The sequence below is a fragment of the Sinohyriopsis cumingii genome, chromosome 6 (assembly GCF_028554795.1).
Source record: "Sinohyriopsis cumingii isolate HCF-2022 chromosome 6, ASM2855479v2, whole genome shotgun sequence".
NCBI lineage: Eukaryota > Metazoa > Mollusca > Bivalvia > Unionida > Unionidae > Sinohyriopsis > Sinohyriopsis cumingii.
The window spans coordinates 113,262,513-113,289,175 of NC_142966.1; the positions used below are offsets into that span (position 1 = coordinate 113,262,513).

Below are 26,663 nucleotides of genomic sequence, written 5' to 3' on the forward strand. Positions count from 1 at the left end.
GTATGACATTCTTTCTAATTTTATTTTAGCAAATGACACCACCACGCTAAATCGATACTGAAATAAGTCAATTCACAACAGTCTTTTCTCTTATTTCCTTGCTGTTTCAAAGGTACTCATGAAGGACAGTATCTGTGTTTTATAGAATAAGAAACATTGTGATTTGACGGAAATTCTAGAAAATTGAACTTCTGCGGGTTGTTATTCTTTTATGTATTTGGCGATGTGAAGCCCACAACATACCCATGTGGTAATTAAGTGTCCCACAGGGTGTAGTCAGAAATAAAAGCTATCTATTATTTCATGTATTGATTGTTGAACTTGCGTCGGTTCTGATACACAATCAAGCTATGAAAGGAGACTATATAACTCAGTTGACTTATTTTAAAAGACTTATTACACCTAAAATGAGCTATTTTATAATGCCACAGCTGCATTTGACTGATAATAATATAGTCACATATGCGATTAAATTAAGCATATATAAGCATGCATATATATATATATATATATATATATATATATATATATATATATATATATATATATATGTATGTATGTATATATATATGTATATGACGTTTACGCTTTTGCGTCTTTAGCTATAAACTTTATTTGCTGTGTAATGCAGAAGTAAATTTTGCATTATGTTCTCCGTCTACATCATTATTAGAATCAAACAGTATTATGTTGTTAAAAGTAGAGGTGTGCGGTATTACTGTCACCACGGTGGCCAAATGGAATGTTGTGATACGTGATCGGGCCAATTTGAAGTATCGGAAAATTTTCTCAGTAAACAACTCGAAACAAAATCCCACAAAACAACAAAACTAAACAAAAACACGTCATGTTTTAGTAATTTAATAGCGCGTGTGAATGTGTTTAGACTATGTATTCCTTTGTAAGGTTGCAAATCATCATACAACGTTCGGGAGGGCACTTGTTCTATGTCTGAACTTCACGTAATTTCTCAACTCCACTAAATATTTTCTCCTTTGTTGAGTAAGTGTGTATTATGCTTACTGGCCTTCTGATAAAAAATCGTTCCCGGTTGTTGACATCCTACTCAATTTCCTGTCAACTATATCAATAGCGTAGCTAGAAAACGGTTGGCTTCATCAATAATTCTTATTTTCATCAACAGGTTCTCGAATATCAAGCATGCTGTCTTTCACAGTATCAGCTACAGTGTAAGCTTAATCATCCCACTCTAGCTGCAGTATGTTGTTAGATTATAATTGATAAAGCAATTAACATATACAGAGCAAATTCACATACTATGTTTTTGTTGGTGAATGGGTGTTATGATTTTCTTAAGAGCTGAGATATTTCTTTTTCTTTTATCTCAAGATAATTCGCAGAGTTTCCAGATAATATCATGACTATAAAATGGTGTTTTTAAAACAAATATAAATTAGAGCAAAATATTTTTCCAGCTATTGCTAGATGGAAATTAAGCATGAAAGTGATAGCCCAGGCTCAATAACATTGATCTATTGGCCCTTAATCTAGTTGACGTATACCGTGGTACTTATCGCTGTACGTTCAGAAATTACGGTATGCCGTAGTAAAAACATATTTCGTGGCACCCAGCTACTAAAAATCTGCTTAGAAAAAAGAGTTTCCACCCAGAGTTTAAAGTAATTTCTTCTCGATCTCGCAGACATACGGTGCTAGAAATTTGGTAATCTTATCCTGACTTCTCAAACATACGGTGCTAGAAAATAGCAATCTGTTTTGGATTTCTCAAACACAATTCGTAAATACTTTCCGGACTTCTCAGAAATATGGTGCTAAAAATTTGCAAGTCCATGCCTGACGTATCAGAATATGGTGCTAAAACTTCGCGAAAATCCTTTATGAGCGTTTTTTTTTACATGCTCAATCACACAATCAATATAGCAATCACGGATTCAGCTAAATGAGGACTTTATTTTTAAAAAAGTTCCTAAGCGCTACTTGCATCTTCATATTTTTAGTATAACTGACGTCATAAAGAGGAACAGGTAAAAAACAGCTACGGGTTGTTTGTGTGTGTGTGTGTGTGTGTTTGTGTGTGTGTGATATATTTCACTAATAGTTTTTATTCTGCAGCAACAAAAATCGTTATTATTGCATGCATGAGAGAAAGAGGAATTTTAGGTGTGGCAGAATTGTTAATATAGTCAGGCCATCTTTTTTGTACCATATGTTTGGTGTTAACAATGAGCTTCATTTGAGCTGGCTATATTAAAGTTTAGTCAATGAAATATGGAACTTATTTATCTGAAATAAATCGAGTTTACAGTCAATTTTTGATGATTTTTATTGTTACGTTTTGGTGGTTCCATAATAATTTGTATAAAATACATCCTTGCAAAGGATCTTTGTAGAAAGGACGAAATCTATCCGATAAAATTGTGATTCAACAAAACTTCAAGGCAATCAAAGCATGTGCACATAACATGTAATAATAGGAGGTGTTGGTGTTGTGTGGTTTAACGCCATTTTTCAGCACACGATAGGCTATACATGGCGGCCAGTATTAATGGTGGAGGAAGAACCCGGGAAAACCCCGGAAAGAACCACCGACCCACGAGAAGCTACTGGTAAGCTTTCTCATATACCCACATTGGCCGAATCCGATGCACATACCATAAAATAATAATAATAATAATAATAATGATAATAAAATAATAACACGAAAGCATTTGCAAATACCACATAATAATATTAATAATAATAATAATAAAATATTAAGTGCAGTATGCAAGCCTTATATGATAGAACAAGCCAAATACTATTTTTGAGACAACTGTTTTCTCTAGACAATAATAAATATCTGTAGCAATACTAGTAGTTTTGTTGTAGCTGCTTTTGTTGTTTTTTTTCGTCTCGTAGTGGTTGAATTATTATTATTTATATTATTATTATTATTATTATTATTATTAATTCTTCGTTTAGCAAAGTGGGCAAGTGTAATGTAACCTCCCACAACGGTAACCTCTCTCAGTCACCTTTCATATCCACTAAGTTTCAGGTTTTCTAAACAATAATATTTCAAAAATGTATATCTAATTCAAAATGTCAGCTCCCTTTGGATCCCAATATCCTTTTCTCCATAAGGTGACTGGTAAAGACAGATATAAAATTGTTCATACTTAATAAAAATCATTATTTGTTACAAAGAAAACAGGAAAGTACAAATATGTACATTTGCATAAGTTTTTACCAGCATTCAAATTCATCCCTCGTTAAGTCTATGGCTTATTTTTTTATGTCCTTGTTTCGTTCCTTCACCGTACCTTTTTGACAGTTCTTGAAATCTTTTTAACAAAATACTCTGCAAGGCATACAACTCCGGCTATGGCCACGCCGCCCAGTAGGATAAAAAATACACCGGCCACGTTTTCTATCTGGAGTTCCGACGTTTCGTCAGTAGAAGGCTTTGATAAATCAGGGCAGTTCCGCCTTCCCCACCATCTATAAGGACAAAACATACGAAACAGGCAATCACATGTATAGTACAGGAATTTAATGTGACATTACTGACAGAACGATTGCTGAGCCAGTTGAACATTTAAAACAGATGCAGTTGCTCCTAAGGTGGATATGGCAGCAACTCGTGCAAGTTGAGTACAGCATGTCCCGGGAAAATAAAAGAACACACCTTGATGGGTTTTAGTCTGCCCGAGGATAAATACAGAGCTGACAACACAATTAACAAGAAGCGGATAAATTTGATTCAACTCAGTGTACTTGCTTTTTTTAAGAAGGTATATAACTGCATACCAAAAAATAAGAGAATACATTTGTGGGGTTTAACACCATTTTACAGCATATGAAGGCACATGGCGGGCCAGTACTTTTGGTGCAAGAAGAACCTGAGAAGACACTGAAAAGAACCACTGGCAGTAGGTACTGACATGCTTTATCACACACTCACGTTGGTCGAGCCGAGACTAACATTCACGCGGATAAAGGTGACATGTGTGAGTGATCTGTAAAGGCGAGCACCTTAGTCTACTCGGCCACCCAGAACCTTAGATTAATCGGCCAACCTAGGTCGTGGAACACTCCTCAGCCACCCAGAACCCAAGTAGAAAATATAAAATGATGAAAGACACCAGAGAAATACGTACTTATTTTCCAGTTCATGTAGTGTGCCGCTTTCGCTTAAATTCAGAATGGCCATGGACAGGACTTCCCTGTATGTGGCTCCAGGAGGAACCCCTATGCCAAATCCCTTGGGGTCAAAAGGAGGCCCGACTTCCATGAACTCGCAGTCCTCGATTGTCATGTACTTGTTGACGGTAGTGTCCCAGAAGAAGGCGAAGTTGGCTTGCTTGACTTTTTTGAAGCCTTCCTCTGTAGTGCTGACCATAGAGTCTGGGTCAATCTCCGACATCTGAGACCACATCTTGGTGAAATGTTCGATGTTTGTGTTCTTAAAAAACGACATGATACCGCTGTCCCTGACAGTCCCGTACTTGATTTTGGTTTGCGATGTTAGGTCCGTGACAGATTTGATGGGTGTATTAATTTTTTTCACAGTTAAAAAGGCAGCCAGGTTTGCAGTGTACGACGAAATTAATATAAGGGCAAAAAACCACCAGGAACTGGCGAGGATGCGTCCAGGAATTGTGGAGGGGGAGGCATCTGTGCTCCCCTGTAAAAGGGAACCGAAGACAAACCACAGACTTTGCCTGAAAGATATATAGGGGCAGTCGTTTTTCTGCATGCTTCCAACTCGCTCTAATATGTACAGAGTAATGCTGACGAAAATGAAAGCCCCAAAGGTGCATATCCAGACTGTGTGATGCAGGGGATTCAGGAATTCAAAGTAGGAGGTTTCTGACCGGGGAACCTTCATGAGTACACTGATGTACCGCGTCATAAAGGGTTTGGTAAAATCCACCGCGCCCTCACGATCCGAACTAATGCTGAGCGGCGCTACTGACATCGTGGCGTTCTGAAACAATGTTAATACTCGTACATATATCAATTATGCTCCTGTAGAAGTAGTAATACAAATATTATTAGTAATATAAATAGTATTAGTAACATAAATAATATTAGTAATAGTAATAGAAGTAGTATTAGTATTGGTAATTGAATTTGTGTTAGTATTATTAACTGAAGTAGTGTTAGTATTTATAATAGAAGTAGTATTAGTAATGGAAGTAATGTTAGTATTAGTAATACAAATATTATTAATATGAGTAATATTATTAATATTGGTAATTGAAATAGTGTTAGTATTAGTAACTTAAGTAGTGTTTGTGTTAATAATAAAAATAATATTAGTATTAGTAATAGAAGTAGTATTAGTGTTGGTAATTGAATTTGTGTTAGTATTATTAATTGAAGTAGTGTTAGTATTTATAATAGAAGTAGTATTAGTAATGGAAGTAATGTTAGTATTAGTAATACAAATATTATTAATATGAGTAATATTATTAATATTGGTAATTGAAATAGTGTTAGTATTAGTAACTTAAGTAGTGTTTGTGTTAATAATAAAAATAATATTAGTATTAGTAATAGAAGTAGTATTAGTATAAGTAATAGAAGCAGTATTAGTAATAGAATTAGCATTAGTAATATCAATAGTATTAGTATTAGTAATATAAATTGTGTTAGTATTAGTAATATAAATTGTGTTAGTATTAGTAATAGATATAGTATTAGTATTAGTAATATGAGTAGTGTTAGTATTAGTAATATAAATTGTGTTAGTATTAGTAATAGATATAGTATTAGTATCAGTAATATAAGTAGTGTTAGTATTAGTAATATAAATTGTGTTAGTATTAGTAATAGATATAGTATTAGTATTAGTAATATAAGTAGTGTTAGTATTAGTAATATAAATTGTGTTAGTATTAGTAATAGATATAGTATTAGTATTATTAATATAAGTAGTGTTAGTATTAGTAATATAAATTGTGTTAGTATTAGTAATAGATATAGTATTAGTATTAGTAATATAAGTAGTGTTAGTATTAGTAATATAAATTGTGTTAGTATTAGTAATAGATATAGTATTAGTATTAGTAATATAAGTAGTGTTAGTATTAGTAATATAAATTGTGTTAGTATTAGTAATAGATATAGTATTAGTATTAGTAATATAAGTAGTGTTAGCATTAGTAATATAAATGCTATTAGTATTAATAATATAAATAGTTCTAGTAACAGAAGTAGTATTAGTATTAGTATTATAATAGTACAATTGTAAAAAAGAGAAAAACGGTTGCATATTCCATTAAATATATGCCATTGATTAAATATATGAATTTATCAAATAAAAACGTTTCTTTTAATGATAACTCTTCAGATACGTCAGACAATATTCAAATGGTGATTCAAATGTTTCCTGTAATAGACGTTTTGTTTCAGAATTAATGTTGAATTATGTTCATTTGTACAGTTATTGTACAGTTTTAAGAATGCAAACCTTTATATCAGATTTGAAAATAAGAAATACTATTATGGAGAATACTTATATCAATATGATACAAATATAGATCAAAAGAAGGCCCTAGGGAGGAAAGTATGTGTAAAAATTGCACATTACTTTTGTACTGATATTTTTGTCAGTTTTCAGCAAATAATAAATACAGTTATTAAAGTTTAGTTCTAGTGTTGTGAGCTAGACAATGTTCATTATATATAAAACAGTAGGGAAAATATAATAATATGAATTTACCAGAGATGTTCATATATAATCTTAGAATTTAAACCTATTCGGTAGATAGTATCCAAACGGTGAATCCATCTGGAATGAGATAAGAAACTAAATACATTTCACTGAGTGTCAAGGGCCCACTGACTGTTCGAACACATTTGATAATTTACGTTTAAATTTCCTTTCTTCAAATGTTATGTTATTTGTGTAGATTTAATCGATATCAAGAATGTATGCAACGTTTTAGTTTACATAAAGTTTATGTAATAAGTAAGATAATATATTTGAAGACGAGATATTGAAATGGATACATTTAAGCCCAACACCATAACCAAACTCTTGATCGAGCACCTTTTGGAACTGTTAAAATATTCACAATGGTCCACATCTTGTTCAGTAAGTGGAAAGCAAGTCAAACTCACTCATATTCTGATGCAAATACATCCACTACTTACAATGGGTTCATTACTTTTAGGAAAACGGAATCTACTTTGTGTTTTGATCACTTCTTCAATTAGGAGAAAATATAGTACGCAGAATAAATAAGATTCTAAATTAAAAATCATGCATTCTGTCGTTACAAAGTGTACTTTTCAAGCTTAACGTTTCAGAAATAAAATCCTATATTCAGCTGTTTCAGAGAAGCTTTAAACTCCAGTGGATATCAATATGCATGTGCGTGTATGTTACTGAAAACAAAATTAATTTTGTTTATTCATCATCGCATTGTAACAAAAAGGGGATTGCAGCTGCCGCTAATACAAAAATCAATTTGATGACGTATTTAAATTGAAGATTACTGCAAAGTCCGCGATTTGACCGCACATCGTTTAAAGCTGTTGCTTAGTAAGTTCATATAAGAACGCTGTTGTCCATAATTTCCTACTTAAATTTAAAATTGTCCCCAAAGGGGATACGATAACGAGTTTCAAATTAAATTTGTGGGAACAAAAACTCAGTTGTTTTCGATTCATCTTTATTAACAGGTATATACGCAGGAAATGTTTAAATTTTCGATTATATACGAAACATTTCTCAACCATTAAACACAAAATTGTCGGGAACTCAGAAGGAAACCTCAGTTTGATCAAACATTGCTCGACAGTGAACAATAATGGTACTATAATAACAATATTCTGTCCGTCAGTATTCCAAACCTTTCCGTGATTAACCATAAATTATCCGTGAATAATCAAAATTAGTGAATACTCATAAATTATCCACGAATACTCACAATATTTAAGTAAATACTAAAACAAATATCAAAGTCCACACAATTACACCGGATAACACTGTCCAAAAAGCAAAACATAAATTTATAAATTTAAAACGTTATCCAAACATTTGACTTTGTCATATTGCTCTCTGATTCTGTAAGGATTCTGTACGGATTCTGTCGAGATTCATTCTGTAGGGATTCTGTAGTAAAGATTCTGTAGGGATTCATTCTGTAGGGATTCTGTAGGGGATTCTGTAGGGGTTCATTCTGTAGGGATTCATTCTGGAGGGATTCTGTAGGAATTCTGTAGGGATTCTAAATGACAACATACAGAGGAGATGATATCATGTAGAGTGGATGTACAGATAACATCTATTTCACGTTCTTGTCTGCACTTCAAAGTTTCATTCAACCTTTTTAATTCATTATGCATTTGTTGCGTTCAAAATTTATGGTTACATTCCCATTCAAGAGGGCTCTCAAAACACACTTATTTCGACTGCAAGAACAAACTTAAAGACCTAATAATGTTTCCTACCTTAAATCTTCTCGGCCTTTGTTTTAAGTTTTCTAATTTCATGGTGTTTGTTTTTGTAATCATATCATTATATGTTTTTTATATCTTATATGTGTTGTCTAATGTTGTAAAGCGCTTAGAACTTCTAAAGATTAGGCGCTATACAAAGTCCTAATTATTATTATTATTATTATTATTATTATTGGCTTGTTTCTAAGAACATTTTAACTTTTATAAGATCACATACACAAAATGAGTTTAAATTATTTTAAATATTAGTTCTGAAATATTAAAGTTGTAGTTTTTATTTCATTAATTAATACTTGAAGTTCCAGTTTCAATCTCGTAAAACAAGTAAGTCTGCAATTGAAAACATCGCATTGCAACATTTTTGTGTCTTTTTAACCTTTAACGTTACTTATGCATTCTTCTTTAATTCCGATTGTCTTGTCCGTTAATGTTTCCTCGTTTATCGTGTTACAACACAAGCTGAATAGTTTAAATTAAAATCAATTGATCGACTTTTCAATTTCGAAAATGTGAAGCTTCAATTATATAACTTCACTTATGAAATTGTCTTTACTCCCTGTACTAAATGTATACGGAAATAGTTTTCATGTTGTTGTGGAACAAAAGAAAAAGAAATTACCCCTGAAAGCAGCTCTCCCATAATGCCGTTCCATTCACCATTTGGCAGTCTGCTGCCAAATTTCCCATCATGCACCAGATATATCTCATAATCAAAATCTAACATGTCAGCAACCTTGCGGAGCAGGTCAACAGCGAACCCCTCGTATGTGTCATTCTCCATTTTCACTTTGTCGGCCCGCTTGAACATCGTGAAAGGTTTCTCCTTGAAATGTACGAATAATATTCGAAATAAAGCAAGTGCACCAATAAAACATATGTTTACTAGGATTACTGTAAGATTTGCTAAGGATACTATAGTTTTCTTAGCTAATAGCGAAAGTTGATCTTAATGTATTACATTAATTATTGTGATACAATTATTTATAACCTAATTACTGCATAGAAGCAACATGAATAAAAAAATACTTTGCAGGAAACGATCATCTGTTTGAGTACTATGAAAAAATTATGCCTAATTTGGTCACAAATATTTTAATCCACCTCAGGATAACATGAAAGCAAGATTGAACGTGTGATATCTGTGACAGATTTTTACAAATATCGGTATGTTTTATATTTTTACATTGGTTGATTCAGAAGATTGTCATAAAGAAGATATATGTATTGTGATTACGGCCTGGCTTCCTTCATACCATAATCGGCGCTTCGGGTGGCCGAGTGTCTAAGGCACCCCGGGTGACCGAGTGTCTAAGACACCCCGGGTGACCGAGTGTCTAAGACACCCCGGGTGGCCGAGTGTCTAAGGCACCCGCCTTTACTGATCACTCATGCATCTCACTTCTTCTGTCTGAGTTTGAGACTTGGCTCGACCAAAGTGAGCATGTGAGAAAGCCCGCAGTAGCTTCCCGTGGGTTGGTGTTTGTTTCCACTGCTTTCCTTGGTTCTTCTTCTACCAAATATAGTGGACACTATGTACACCTTTCCGTGTACTGGACAATGGCGTTAAACAATAATAAATAAAACCAATCACACCATAAACAAGTCTGAACTGATGTAAATATGAGAGAGAAATTTGTGAGAAAGAGGTACAAATAACGGAGATACTGAAATAGAATTAACGTCACTTCAGCGGCAGTTTAGCTTTAAAAAGTGTCAAAATAATCATCGATCGATATAAGTTGGAGATAAAACTAGACTGTTGAGCAGGACTTGTAAAGATCAGCTGGGAAAAACATCCACGCGATCACGCTTGAAAGCTTAAAGTTAAATGAGATTATATTCATTTGTACAATATTTCGCGTGCACATGGAAGCCTGGGTTGTTTCATCCCACTGAGACACATCCCAGTGCCTTATGAAGCTATTAATTTACAACTGCTCCTTGATGGGTTATTACCATGTTTTACCAGATGAGATGATAAGCAGTCACTACGTTTTACTACATGTTTCAGTGTTTGTAATTTCTCTTATTTTGTGCAAAATAAAGAAACGAACCGATAACCAGACAACCTAAGGACAATATTTTAGTTCTCTCAGCTGTAAAAGACTAAACAAAATAAAGACAGGGGTGACATAGATTTCAAAGCATACAAGGAAACCCAGTCATGTCATCCATTTAAAAAAAAAACCGGAATGATTGAAAGATCTGGGGACACTTGTTAGATGCTGAGTATATACCATACAACAATCTAATTCTTGCTAATCAAACTTTGGAATAAGAAAAAACCAGTTACTTTTGAATGAAGGTGCTAAAGGTTTTGAAAAGTGTTTTCAATATCTGTTCGCATAGATTTGATATTTCCCTTTTGCATAATTCTCATGGGTGTAACAGAAGCACGACGGACTGGTGTCGGCAAGCAGAAGTTGAACTCCGGAGAAGTCATCATCTGGTCCGGAAGGAAGGACAATGACCACCGGGAGGGGGTCGCCATCATTATCAGCAAGAACAAGACCAATACCGTTCTACAGTGGAAGCCAGTGAACGAGCGCCTGCTGTACGTCAGGATGAACTCCAAGTACGCCAAGCTGTCTGTTGTTGTGGCCTATGCACCAACAGACGACGCGGAAGAAGAGGACAAAGACACCTTCTACGACGCTCTTCAAGCCGTTTTACAGGACGTCCCTCGACATAACGTGCTGCTGCTACTTGGCGACTTCAACGCTAGGGTCGGCTGCGACAATAAAGACAGAGAGAGGACCATGGGGCGCCATGGAGTAGGTGTGGTGACCGACAACAGGGAAAGACTGGTCAACGTTTGTGAAGAGAATGATTTGGTCATAAGAGGGACCCTGTTTGAGCACAAGGACATCCACAACCTCACATGGACGTCACCAGACGGCAGAACTCAGAACCAGATCGACCACATCATCATCAACGGCCGATGCAAACACGTGCGAGTGATGCGGCACGCTGACATCGTCAGCGACCATAGTCTTCTGGTGGCCACGGTGACTTTCAAGCTTAGGAAAGTTAAGATAGGGGTCTCCAGGAATCAGCGCTTCGATGTGGCCAAGCGGAAAGATCCAAAAGTGAAGGAAGAGTTTAGGCTGGCCCTAAGGAATAGGTTTAGTGTTCTAGACGATGAGACAGCGCTGACCATAGACAATTTCGTCAGAGTAATGAAGGAAGCAGGAGAAGTAGTTTTAGGTTATAGGAATAGTAAGAAGACAGAGTGGACTCGCATAGACGAGAGAAGACAGATTAAGAAGAGACTTTTGGACTCCAAGTCACCAAGACTGAAAGAGGGAATTTCGATGGAGTATAGAGGAAAAGACAAGGAGGTGAAGAAATCAGCAAGGAGAGATAGAAGAGAATACACAGAGACTGGCAAAGGAGGCGGAGGCAGCAGCAGAGCAGAAAGACATGAAGACGGTGTACCAGAACACCAAGAAGCTGAAGGGCGACTACGGCCAGCACCACGACCTTCCAGTGAGAGATGAAGATGGAACTCATGTCACAGTGGAGGAGGAGAAGCCGAAGAGATGGAAGCAGCACTTTGAGTCCATACTGAATAGCCCAGACCCACCAGCACTCGCTGACATTCCTGAAGCAGAGAAGGACCTTGACATCAACTGCGACGACATCACTATTGAGGAGGTCAAGCAGGCCATCCACAAGCTGAATAATGGGAAGGCACCTGGCGATGATGGAGTATGTCCCGAGATGCTGAAGGCAGAAGACACAAAGACACCGCAGTTTCTTTGCCAGAGTCTCCAAAAGATCTGGGATATTGAAGAAGCACCGAATGACTGGAAAACAGGAATCATCGTCAAACTTCCCAAGAAAGGAGATCTGGGGAACTGCAACAACTGGCGAGGAATCTTACTATCCATCTCCAGTAAGATTTTCAGTCGCATCATTCTCTAACGCATCACAACAGCCGTGGACGGCATCCTACGCCAGGAACAGGCAGGCTTTAGGAAGGGCAAATCCTGCATCGACCACATCTTCGCTCTGAGACAGATCCTTGAGCAGTCCCCTGAGTGGAATGGATCCCTTTATGCGGTCTTTGTGGACTTTGAGAAGACCTTCGACATGCTGCACCGAGCCACTCTGTGGAAGATCCTACGACACTAAGGCATCCCCCCAGAAACTTGTCAACGTCATCGTGTCCCTGTACGAGAATTTTGAGTGCAGAGTCATCCACAACAACCTACTCACTGAACCATTCAAGGTGGAAACCGGAGTGAAGCAAGGATGCATTCTCTCGCCGATCCTCTTCTCACTGGCCATTGACTGGACCATGCGCCGCACCACAGAGGGCAGGAGGCAAGGAATACAGTGGACGCTGACCTCAATGCTGGATGACCTGGATTATGCCGACGACGTCGGGTTGCTGGCAAGCAGACACCAGGATATCCAACAGAAGACAAAACAGTTGGTACAGACAGCAAGCACCATAGGTCTTCGAGTCAACATAGGGAAGACACAAGTCTTCAGGAACAACACTAGAGTGGGCGACCCAATCACCATCAGCGACCATCCTCTGCAAGAAGTAGACGAAGTCACGTACCTGGGCAGAAAGGTCGCCACGGATGGAGATTGCACAAGGGAAGTCACCACTAGAATCAGCAAGGCCAACCAGGCCTTCGCAATGCTGATGCCCATCTGGAGGACAACAAACCTCAGCGCCCACACGAAGATCCGTATTTTTACGAGCAACGTACTGAGCGTCCTTTTGTACGGGTCAGAGTGTTCAAAGACCACTGCTAACATAGAATGCAAGCTGGAAGTCTTCCAGACCAAGTGCCTGCGACGGATCATGAGGATTCTCTGGCCAAACATGATTTCGAACGAGGAACTCCGGCACAGAGCGGGCGCAAGCGTCTGCAGAATACCCCCGACTCACTACCAAGGGTGGCACTGAGATGGACTCCACAGGGGAATAGGAACCGTGGCAGACCCAAAGAGACCTGGCGCCGAACCGTGGAGCGAGAACTCAAGACCAGAGGCCTCACCCTGCAGACCGCCCCCATAACAGCAGCCGACAGACCAAAATGGTGCTCCCTTGCTGTCGCCTCAAGCACCAGACGGCGCAGAGAGAATTGATTGATCTGATTGATTCATTTTGCATAATTATGATTTTAAGTAAATGCCATTCCCAAATACCCAATATTGTGACCATGTTCTATTAGAAAATAATTTTGATCCCGAGAATTTCGTTCTTACACAACCGCAACGCCGACATATATTATCACACTTGTAAAGAAATACTGCCTTTGAAATAAACAATAATGAAGTGACATATCGTGCGTTTGAAACAAACCTTTAAACAGGACACTTGTACCTACACCAAAATGAATATAGTGGCAAGAATTAATAATAACATGTCTTCTGTATTAAAACTGACAGTATTTAATTGAGTAGACAAATACAATTTTGAATAATTCAATATGTAAATCGTTTCGTGTATTCAGTATATCTTTGGAATAAGTCAATATTCGAACATTCAAGTTCGCTGTAAAATCAGATGATCGGTACAACACATTAATTGTAGCCGTTGGTGTATAGAGACGATTTAGATTTTAAACCAATTTATTACGCTGTTCAATATAGTATTTGCAAGTAAAATATATAATGGTATGTATTTTTCCATATCACCACAAGCACACATTAATTAGAATATAAATCATTATGAAAGTGGCTAAATTTAATTCTAATTCTAGCATGCGGAATAGATGACTTCCTGTCACCACCGGTTAAAGTGACAAAGATCCTTGAAAGGAAAGGAATATGCAGGTAAACATATTTTGCGAGTTGTACATTTGATATTTGGAATGAGGTGTATTGGCTAGGGATGACGAAGGAACTTGAAAATCATATTAAGGTACTTAGCTGAGCAAGTTTGACTAGATGATGTTAGAGATTACTAAAGCCATGTCTTTACAATTTGGTACAGATTCCAATCTGAGATACAGAAACGTTCGGATATTGATGACGAAGAAAATCAAAATTGACAGCGTTTCAAAATATGTATGAGTTTCATCGTAATGTTGCGTGAATCTAGACTTAAAACATCACTCTTTGTTCCAAAAATCCCTGTATATTTTTTCACATTTTTGAGGTATGCTCCTTGTGTGTATCAACTACGCTAACATTCAATTATGCCGATATTTGTTGCATTTCTGTAAATAGTGTGCACAAACTTTGGACTTGGACTTACATCAGTGAGTGTTGTTTTCTATGTTACATTTAGAACGTACATATATGGTTTATGTGCAAATGTACATAAAATATTTGCATTATCTAACTAGCATACAACACTCAACAGTATTCGTTTCATAATACTTGTTAGGCAGGATTCAGATATGAACAACCTGCATGAATCTTTAAAATGCCCCCACGAGGCCAAAAATTGACCCATTCGGCTACCGATCTAGCTATTTCATACCACGACATAAGTTTACTTTACTGTTCAGCCGAAGGTTAGTTTGCCAATTATTTATGGTCTATGACGAAAACATTTAACTTCAGGGAACAAGGGCACGATAGTGACTGGTTTAACCAGTCTTTTCGTTATAATGTTAAACATTAAATACTGACCAAAATCATGACAACTCTGGCCTTCCTCCCCTTCAACGGGAATGGTGGAGCCATGTTGAAGAGGTGACTTCTGTTGAATATCACCATGTTGTTTATCAGGATGGAACCATGACCCGCATCCCAAACGCCGATCTCAGTAAAAAAAAAGGAGACATAAACAATTAAAAAAATGTCAAAGCCATAACCTAATACCGATAACATTTTTCATATCCTATATATGTTTTCACTTTGACATGCGCGAGAAGTATAATTAGCACAGGTACTGGAGCAAACTTCATCAGTTTTTTTTGTAAAAGCTCTTTCCCATAAACTACAGTGTATCATTTTTAAAATAGAAAAAGTATGAAAATAAATTATGGTGCCCCAACCCCTCGATACAAAAATTTAAAGACCCAATATTGCCACTACGCGCAAAATGGCGTATATGCCATACCATCTGCATAATACTGAATCTTGAAATGTCCTAAACGTCGTTGGGTTCCAATAAAACCAGGAAACTATGGACGTTTCGTCACATGGCAAGCCATACAATTTCTCCCTCGAACTGAGAAACAACGTCATTTTTCAAATGTGTACGAATCATAACGATTTTGATCAGCTACGTCCGTGGGTCAACCGATTCCAGTCGGAAGTTGTAACACAAGATTTTTTACGTCACCTTTGTAAACATACGAAGCCAGTTCCACTCTATCACGGATTGTCTTCAGTCCCAGTTTGCCCTTCACAGCATTCGAACACATCAGCTGATTACCAGTATTAACCCTTCACAGCATTCGAACGCATCAGCTGATTACCAGAATTAACCCTTCGCAGCATTCGAACGCATCAGCTGATTACCAGTATTAGCCTTTTGCAGCATTGGAACGCATCAGCTGATTACCAGTATTAACCCTTCACAGCATTGGAACGCATCAGCTGATTACCAGTATCAACCCTTCACAGCATTGGAACGCATCAGCTGATTACCAGTATTAACCCTTCACAGCATTGGAACGCATCAGCTGATTACCAGTATCAACCCTTCACAGCATTGGAACGCATCAGCTGATTACCAGTATTAACCCTTCACAGCACTGGAACGCATCAGCTGATTACCAGTATTAACCCTTCACAGCATTGGAACGCATCAGCTGATCACCAGTATTAACCCTTCACAGCACTGGAACGCATCAGCTGATTACCAGTATTAACCCCAGTATTACGTTTAGCTCATGCATGTTTGTTTCTTCTCAGATCTGCTTTAGAAAGCTGTCTTGCCTCTCTTCGTTCCCTCTCTAATCAATGTATATGCCACGTACGAATGTTGTTATTAAATTAGTCACTAACGGAGTTCGTCTAATGTATTATGACAATACTTTTGGAGCACTCTCTAGAAACAGAATGGAATTACGAGTGACTTCGATGACTGAATAATGGGTGGCACCTCCTAATTCTAAACTGAATATTTGAACGTCGTTTTATTTCAAAGAACGGTTTATGTCAGATAGCCTTTTTTAACAAATAGTTTTCTTCCATCCAAACTTTAGTTTGACTGGAAGAATTAGAAATTTATGACAAGCGGCATCATTGGGGCTTTCAACAGAACAATACAATTTCTAAATTTTAAGGGTAAGTTTGAATCATGATATTTGTATTAAAATATTCATCTAGAGGCGATGCTACAGTCCGTTTAATTGGGAAATGTGTATGATATTGATTAATTTTAATCTGGACTTTTGTCTTAAGGCTGTAGTCACCTCTTCTCTGATTGAGGTTCTGACATTTTTTTTTGTTGCTTTGACACTTTACATATGCAGGCACTATTTCATTTCAGTGCGGTATCAGGCTGTCTGCGTGATCATCTACGCTTAACGTGCGGTATCAGGCTGTCTGCGTGATCATCTACGCTTAACGTGCGGTATCAGGCTGTCTGCGTGATCATCTACGCTTAACGTGATATTGCCTCATGCATGACCCACTAGTGTTATGCAGTATTCTTTTCGAATCCTTACTTAGGTCTTACTAGAGAATTATACAATAAATTATAGGAATATTCTTACACACCGGTAAATGTTCCTTTTCAAAGGCATATATATATATATATATATATATATATATATATATATATATATATATATATATATATATATATATATATATATATATATATAGAACGTAGGTTTATGCAGAAAATTATACAGGTAGCATCAAAGGTCAGAAACTGTGAAAATCGGATTATTAACTTACGTGTAATCGTTTCTTATTTCAAGACTCGACATGTTGCAGACGGTGTGTACATAATATATACAATAGTCAAGCTTTCCTAAAAATCTAAATAAGATCAATATGTAACAGGAGACTAACGACGGGCAACTATTTGTACGTTTCTCGCAGCTATTATCTAGTTACATCAGTTTATATTAGTAAGGTTTCCTAATCCATTTCGTATCATTAACTTACCTGTAAATTGTCATAACCAGAAATTTCCGATATAAGGATCGTGTAATTCGTCCTTCGACCGTGCCCGTCAAACTGTATATCACCAGTCAAACCTTTTTTCCGAACCTGAAGAAAACACATGTACAATCATTTGCTTAACATTCAGCCTTTATTAATGATTAAAAATCCAGGTATATGTTCAGAGATTTTAACGAAATACTGAATTTGGGTTTCTAATATCGAACACTAATGCACAAAGACGTAATTATTCTGTGAGAAATGTCTACGGAGGCTGTATTTTCTTGCTCTAATATTCCTGTATGTGTCATTTACATTTCTTACACTTATATTACAGGGAAAATGGACACAATATTTTAAAACAATATTTTTAAAGGAGAATGCCATAAGTAATTATGGAATCAATAACAAGTAGATTATCTCGACTCATCCGGGAAGATTATCGGTGGCCTGCATGATAGAGGTTTTTTAAAAAAAATATATAAACAATGGAACTGTGAATGGAAGTATCTAGGTTAATATTAACATTTCGTAGACTTTTGTCATCATTAGGAGGGAAAAAGTAGAAAAATTGTGTAAAAAATATTTAGATACTTTAATTAAGTACAAAAAATGAATTACCAAAATATACAAAATTGTTAAAGGGTTTCGATTAAGGTAAATTCGGCGGACATGCTGCTCACACCTGTGCCGGTAGGTAGTTAACTTTGTCATCAACCGTTAAGTACGTTGTCATGAACAGCTAAATGTTCTTGATTGGACCTTTATGAGTCTTCAGAAATGCTTGATTAGCTAGGAATTTATGCATGACAAATTGCATGCTGCCACATCGATACTCTCTAAGTGACAATCAGGTGTAAGAATAAACGTTCGCTCATTGTGTCTGGCTCTCTCCTTCCATCTCCTCTATTTACATTTAGGAAAATAATCTAGCAGCTCATAAAATGAATATAACTGTATGAACTTATATTCGACTGTGCTTGTTTCTGATTTATTTTGCTTCGTTCTATGTTCTTCTATGTTGGAATTTGGAGCGTCAATATATTTTCAGTATCAGATACGTGTACACCAGTGGTTCCCAAAGTGGGCGGTATACAAAAACAAGAAGCAACCTGAGGAACATACATGCGTACGTGTTCGTTGCAACCATTGACAACTGGATAAAGTAGAGATGTGCAGCTGAAACGTCACAAGCAGAGCAAAGGAGTTAATATGCGAATAAAGGTCCTTACGTATGAAATGAAAATTTCTAGTAACAATGGTGGGATTTTGGACAGGTTTTGATATTTTGGGTTTTGTTTGATTATGCTATTTTTTAAAAAACTTATTCAGGCTATCCCACATGAAAATTGGAAAGACGAGACGTCCTCTATGAACCATACCACTTCCTTGAATGTTTGCTTCGTGATACACAACATTTTTCGCATGAAAGAAGATATATTTTGTTGTAATTTCCCTTAAAATGTGAGACGATGATGTTACCGGTCGGAGATAATCTGGCGGTAGAACAAATTATAGTTATGTATGAATGACACTAGAGATTGCCTTAAAGTGGGTGAGTCAGAAACGCTATTTTTTAAAATCTCGATCAGACACGCGGTCAGTTGGATGGTATTTTCAGTGAGAAAAGATTAGATTGAACTCTCATATCCTGTCACGCTAAATATTGATCTTGTAATGAATTCCGTCCAATTTGGGATTTATTAATTTATAATTTCTTAGGATTGAGTGATTAAAAAGAACCTTCTAGAAGAGCCACCAACCCCCACCTCAAACTTTCCTTCCTTATTTCTCACTAAGCAAAAGGGTGTCCAACAACTGGATTCATGTGGTTGTTGAATGGTTGGGTTACGGGCGTCGATGTCAAATTGGTTTAAAATAGTCAAGCTATCCGAATATCTCAAATAGTTACGTACTCTACGGTTGTTATGCATTTTATAATTACGATTCTGAATAATATTCGTATGTCAAGGAATATGTCTTTTTTTGGTAAATTGTTTGGGTTAATCATGTTGGATATTTACTTCCAGATTAATTGGTTAGAAGTCCTTTGTTTGTTGCATCGATTAAGATCGATATAAATTAGAACTGTGTGTGTGCTTTTAGAGAGTAGGTTCGAAATAATGCCATGGATTTTTAAATGGAACCAATTCTGGAGTAACATCAGGACTGTTGGATGCTGGTGGACTTTTCCCGAGGATGCTTCTCAGCGGTCATAACAGCTCGAGTCTATAAATGTAAGTAACAGCGTAACCGACCAGGTTTCTTTTGTCGTCGTGTAGGGGCGATTTGAAGGTGGTAGTAAGAATGTGATGTCGGGGGCTCATCACCATTAGGGGCTTACCACTGCGCAACGATTAATGCAGCAAAATGTTAGGAAGTCAATGAGAATCGGCATCGCTCTATCTGCAGTATTTTCGTGGTGGTCAAGCAGGTGTCCGGGTGTTTGACAAGTTGTTGGTGGCCTGTTGGCTTCACTGGTGGTATTCGAGGGTTAGCCTTTCTAGCAGCAGGTATAAGCTGTCATTCCGCTTTAGTTTTAGTATGGGAAATTGGTCGATCAAGTATTACGACATCGGAATTACTATTAGTATATGTAATCGGTTGCGAAGATCCTGATATGTTTGAATAGACTTGTAAACTGCATAAATATACAAGAATATTCAGCATAATTAACTCATGCAATGCAATACCATGTTTGATGAACTTTATGTAGGTTAATCGTTTATATGTATTTCATTTGTAGGCGATGAGTGATTATGTTTGTTCGTACGATGAAGAGTGGATTAGATCCATTGATTTTGAATCAGTGTTGCAATTGTATAGGAAACTGCGAATCGAGATTCTAAGGGAGCATTCAATTGTGATTCATGATGATTAATTTGACGTTTGTAATCACTTGGGGCGTGTGATTTTTGGAGGCGTGGGTAGCGTAATAAACTTAGGGTATGTGATAGTTGTATTTGCGTCTCAGTTTACGACTTTTTTTTATAGATTGTATTATTTGCTGAATATGGGGAGTCGATTGCGAAGATTATTTTGCAACCCAAGTAATTAGCGAATTTCTATGAAAATATCTCATCATGTACAGTATTTACGAAACTTGATGACGGCGTGGATTCGTTTCGTCAAATTGACCTTCCATAATTTCTTAATACAGGGAATTGTTTCGATATTTTTAGCTAATTTGAGATAGGAATAACTCTTTACATTGGTTGTTTGGGTAACGTTTACTTTTGTATGGCTGGAGGTAGTAATATTCCGTTCTCAAAGCTATATTCGCGTGGATAGCATCCACAACTGAAATGCATGTATGTATGTACGTATATATATATATATATATATATATATATATATATATATATATATATATATATATATATATATATATATATATATATATATATAATAATAATAAAGATACTACATGTCTTTGTGGTGTGTACTTGTTTTTTTATACATCCTTTAAAACATCGTTGGGAACGTGTAACTATGAAACATATATTACTGCGTATTATTTATTTGTTTGGGATAACGAGTTACGTCCATTATTAATATTAAATGAATAATATAGAAAATATATTCCAGTTTCAGATGGTGAAAAAAATCATTGTTTTAATTAAATCACTATCCAGATTGGCATATTGAAGTAGTCATCATTATTTGAATGAAAATAGTTATAGAAGATGTGAATTTTTGCAAAGGAGACACTATAGACAGGCATAGGAATGATTTTACAGAAACTGAATCAGAAAAACAATAAACAACAATGTATAAGAAAGGGAAAAAAGAAGGTCTTGAATTTAGAAACTATAAATACAAAAATCAAAGTGATTTTTGTTATATATGCGTATTTTGAAACTTTGAAATATTATAATTTGCAGGTTAAACCAGTACCATTTAAACAATTTTTTTTCTTCTCCATAATCTACGTGATTCTTATGGCTATTGGTTATTACGGCGGCTCTTTAAAAAATAAAATTAAGTGGAAAACATAATTGTATACCAAATGTAATGGAATAAATATACAAGTTTTAGAGTTGTGCAGTTACGTTTAATTCATGGTTTACTACTCATGCCGCAAAGTTTACGTAAGTTGTTATGCTGAACAGAGGAAGAAAAAAAGCTGATTTAAAATTACAATGAATTATATCAAGTGTAATAAGACTAATTTCATAGCGAAGAAGGGATTTATTCATATGAACTGTTTATAAAGGATTAAAAAACATCATCGCCTCCAAAAGAAAAATTTGGCTCGGTATTAACTAAATCGTGAATTAGTGATAATGGGAATACTCCTGCAAACACTGTTTGGAAAAAGTTTGGACGAGTATTATGATTGATACTCAAAAACTGTTGTCTTGTTATTTATTGATGTATCTGAAAATGTTTGGGAAACATCTACGAAAAAACTACTAATTAGATACAACACATCACATCACAAGCACTTGTCCGTCATGGGACGCTTTATTAAAGAAAGCAGATGTTAATTTGGCATTGCTCTCTGAAACGGATATGCAGTTGTTAATCCAAACAGAATTAAGAGGTAGAATATCAATGTAATCAATGAGATTTGCTAAAGCTAATAAAGTGACGTTGAAAGATTTTGATATAGATAAAGAAATGAAGTGTCTAAAAAAGATCATTATATGTGCAGAATGGAATGACTGGCATGATGCACTAAAATGAGAGTGGAAAGCACAAGATGGAAGTAGGTATGATCAATAAAAGACCATCAGCTCCGTTTAATATGGTATACATACTTATGGTCATTATTAGATATATCTATATCATGTTTTTTCGTTTGGTACATGGCTGTAGATTGCAACGAGCTATAAGTCTTTAAATTCTTGAAACCAGTCTTAATAACGAATATTTTGGCACGTTTGTGAGTAGCATTCCATTGGATGCTTGAGTCAGGTGGGTTGTGTTGCAACATATGTCAGGCTGCTTGTGTTGTGACACAAGTCACAAAGGAAGTATTGCGACATAAATCAAGCTAGAAAATACCGCGACGTAAGATCAGTAACGTGTATAAGGTGAAGAAGTGGACAATAAAATTGTTTGTTATTCTTGGTTACTATTATCTATGTTTGTCGTTTAATATCAGCATACAATTTTATTTAATGTTCTGTTTAGATATAGTTTGAGAAGGAACATTTGTTTGGATTATTTGCTGGAATTACAATGAGTTCATGCGACGTTCTGGAAATAATCGGCATTTTGGGACTATTGTGAATTCATTCAAGAACGTTTTGAACAATGCCATTATGATACATCAAGACTGAAAGAACCTAAACATATTCAATCCTACTGGCAAATCAGCACATCCACGACCTCAAATTCATTAAAAACACTATATTCTTTTGTGTATGTGCTAGTGCTTTTAAGCTAATTTTGGATTTACTTCACAATAAACTAAGTTCATCTTAAACTTTCATTTTCTAACTTAGAGAATTGAATTTTTTGTTCAAGCGTCTGAAAGATCGAGACAATACAATATTATTTTTGGGATAATCAAATGTCATTTTTCAAATTTTAAAATATTACAGTTTGGGTTTCAGTCCTTCCTATACATGAAAAATAATATACATCAAAACCCGAAAGCCAGGGGGTTCTCCTCCCATATTCTAGAAACATTTATTTTTACATACATTTTTCCATTTCAATTTCTTTATTTTTCTTCAAGCCATCGACGGGACATGCTTTGTACGTATGTTTATGCAAATAAACATGTAATTGCCATCAATTGTGTCCATATTCAGCTGATCGTACACGCGACCACAAAAGAGGACTTTATCTGACGAAGTTTTGTCAATGTTTCGGGAAAGGAATAAATCTAATTCCTACATTTAGGTGATCTGGCTATCAACTGGCAATTACAAGGCTCCCGCTGATTTCATTTCACCCTTTCGATGGATAAATCAACAAATCATTGAAAAATTTGTAAATACTTATCGTAATCAATTCATTATTACCACAAGAAACGTGTTGGAGGAAAATGGTATATTAAAGCATTGCCTGAAGGTGTGTATAATTTACGCTCGCAGATTGGTTAATTCACCAGTATGATTGACAAGTTGCGATAGGTCAGTTTGATCCAATCAATAATCTGGCTTTACACTGTTTGGAAGTTTGAATCATATGTTGATTTTTATGTAATGTTATTTTAAAAAATTACTTCATATTATTTAAATTATGCTTTTATTTGGTGATATTATTATTATGATTTATTTATATATAATTTTTATTATTTTATGTTTATGATTTGTTCGAATATATCATATAATAAACAACTTGAAGTTGTTTATTTTGTATTATCTTATTGATTGATTACATTGGTTGTGAACATACCACATTCATTGTCTACTTTTAATAGTTAATTTTAATTTAGTTATATTGATTGTGGTCGTATGATATTGTCTTATTTTTAAAAAAAAATAATACTATTGGACTGAGCAGTAACGAAAACGGTAACCAAATAGGTGAAATAAAAACAAGAAGAAAATAATAAAACACGAGTTTAGTAGAAACAGCAACATTACTACAACCTATGTTAACCTTAAAGAATGACGTTACATTGTTTTAACCAATAGTTCTTGAAATTTATTCATTAAGAAAAGATGGTTGGTTCCATAAACGTTTGCAAACGGCTATAAAACTAAATAAGGAACTTATGTAAATGGCAAGTTTGTGTCCTGAAAAATTGTGATTTCACGAAGAAAGATACGTTTCTAAAAATATAGTAAAATATCAACCCCTAGATTTAAAACAATTGTAGAATTGTCTGGATGTCCACTTAATACGAACAAAACAACATAAAAATAATCATGGTAAGAATTAGTAGATTTGGTACCGAGGTTAAAATTACTTTCATCTGTAAAGGAAAATGAATATACGTAAGGAAGTATCACAAATGCGACAGTAGACATACTTTATACATCATATGATGGGAAATATAGTACAAAATATCCAGTATGAAAACATATGATAATTAGTTAAAATAATAGGAACTTATACTTCAAAATAAAATCAAAAATTGTTAAGCAACTATTTAGAAAATTACTTCTCGTTTGTGTTTGTTTTCAAAATTAATATGAGTCACCCTGACCTTTAATTATTTAACCTATACTAACATTTTAAATATTCTTGTAATAATAATTGTAATATTTTTTTAAAAGAATTGAATATGCTACTTTTATGGTTTGTCTAGTTGTTTTATTTAAATATTGTTTTAGTTTGCTATTTTATATTGTTTTTTATTTTATTTTATTTTATTTGAATGTGTCTTTTGTTACTGTTTTCTTACGATTTTGCGTTCGCATAATAATGTATATTGTTTTATTTGTATGATGTTTTGTAAATATTATTGTTTATAATCATTTTTGGAATTTATTTGAGTACATTATTTAACTATTTCACTTTTACTTATTTTAATGATTTGTCTAGTATGTTATTCGAATATATTAAATTGTATTGATTATATTTTTAAAAATTTACTTGAGATTTTTTTCTTGTTGTTTATCTGTATACTAATTCTATTACATTTGATATAATATTTTCTAACTTTCTGAAACAGATCTTCAAACAGAAAATTTGATTTGATTAAAGCATAATCTTGAAATATCGATTTTATCAATACCTGAAATATAATCTTAAAAATAACATTTTAAAAAGATACGCTTTAAAAAGAATTTTGAAGTTGCCGCTTTAATTACATTTTGAGATATAATATATAAATATCACCAATTACTACTGTTCTGAGAAATTATCTTCAAATATAAGATTAGATTACTTTTAGGAACGAAATTTTGAAATTACATCTTGAAACAAAAATATAGAAAAAAATCTTTAATACACATCTTGATAAAAATAATAAAGAAAATATTTTTGAATAAAAATATTGAAAAAATAATATAAAAATAAATTGGAGTATTTGTCCTAGAACGTTCCTTTCTGTAAATCCTTCCACTTATCACCGATTTGACATTTTATTCATGTCTTGAAACAAAGCACTCAACGCTGGAATCACCAAGATGCCTAAATCATTGTCTTTATTTCCTTCACTGTCAATAATGTAAATGTCAGCATCGCATCAGTAAGATGTACATGGAACAGTTGGCATTATGCATCAATAAGATGTACATGGAACAGTTGGCATTATGCATCTATAAGATGTACATGAAACAGTTGGAAGTATGCATCAATAAGATGTACATGGACCAGTTGGCATTATGCATCAATAAGATGTACATGGAACAGTTGGCAGTATGCATCTATAAGATGTACATGGAACAGTTGGCAGTATGCATCAATAAGATGTACATGGAACAGTTGGCAGTATGCATCAATAAGATGTACATGAAACAGTTGGAAGTATGCATCAATAAGATGTACATGGAACAGTTGGCAGTATGCATCAATAAGATGTACATGGAACAGTTGACAGTATGCATCAATAAGATGTATATGGACCAGTTGACAGCATGCATCAATAAGATGTACATAGAACAGTTGGCATTATACATCAATAAGATGTACATGGAACAGTTGGCAGTATGCATCAATAAGATGTACATGGAACAGTTGGCAGTATGCATCAATAAGATGTATATGGACCAGTTGACAGCATGCATCAATAAGATGTACATGGAACAGTTGGCATTATACATCAATAAGATGTACATGGAACAGTTGGCAGTATGCATCAATAAGATGTACATGGAACAGTTGGCAGTATGCATCAATAAGATGTATATGGACCAGTTGACAGCATGCATCAATAAGATGTACATGGACCAGTTGACATTATGCATCAATAAGATGTACATGGAACAGTTGGCATTATGCATCAATAAGATGTACATGGAACAGTTGGCATTATGCATCAATAAGATGTGCATGGAACAGTTGGCAGTATGCATCAATAAGATGTACATGGAACAGTTAGCATTATGCATCAATAAGATGTACATGGAACAGTTGACAGTATGCATCAATAAGATGTACATGGAACAGTTGACAGCATGCATCAATAAGATGTATAGGGAACAGTTTGAAGTATGCATCAATAATATGTACATGGAACAGTTGGCATTATGCATCAAATAGATGTACATGGAACAGTTGGCATTATGCATCAATAAGATGTACATGGAACAGTTGGCAGTATGCATCAATAAGATGTA

The 26,663-nt window shown here is 35.1% G+C and overlaps 1 protein-coding gene across 2 annotated transcripts in view; it reads right to left on the bottom strand.

Annotated features, from left to right (window-relative positions):
- Positions 1–26,663, bottom strand: part of LOC149797745 (glutamate receptor 3-like) — an 86,154-nt gene that overhangs the window by 7,186 nt on the left and 52,305 nt on the right. For both annotated transcript variants that reach the window (XM_089962689.1, XM_089962688.1), the window contains exons 7-11: positions 17,479–17,583; positions 15,040–15,171; positions 9,056–9,259; positions 4,122–4,951; positions 3,285–3,462 (exon numbers count right to left, since the gene is read on the bottom strand). In XM_089962689.1, coding sequence (XP_089818815.1) covers positions 3,285–3,462; positions 4,122–4,951; positions 9,056–9,259; positions 15,040–15,171; positions 17,479–17,583 — 1,449 coding nt within the window. The remainder of the gene's footprint in view (positions 1–3,284; positions 3,463–4,121; positions 4,952–9,055; positions 9,260–15,039; positions 15,172–17,478; positions 17,584–26,663) is intronic.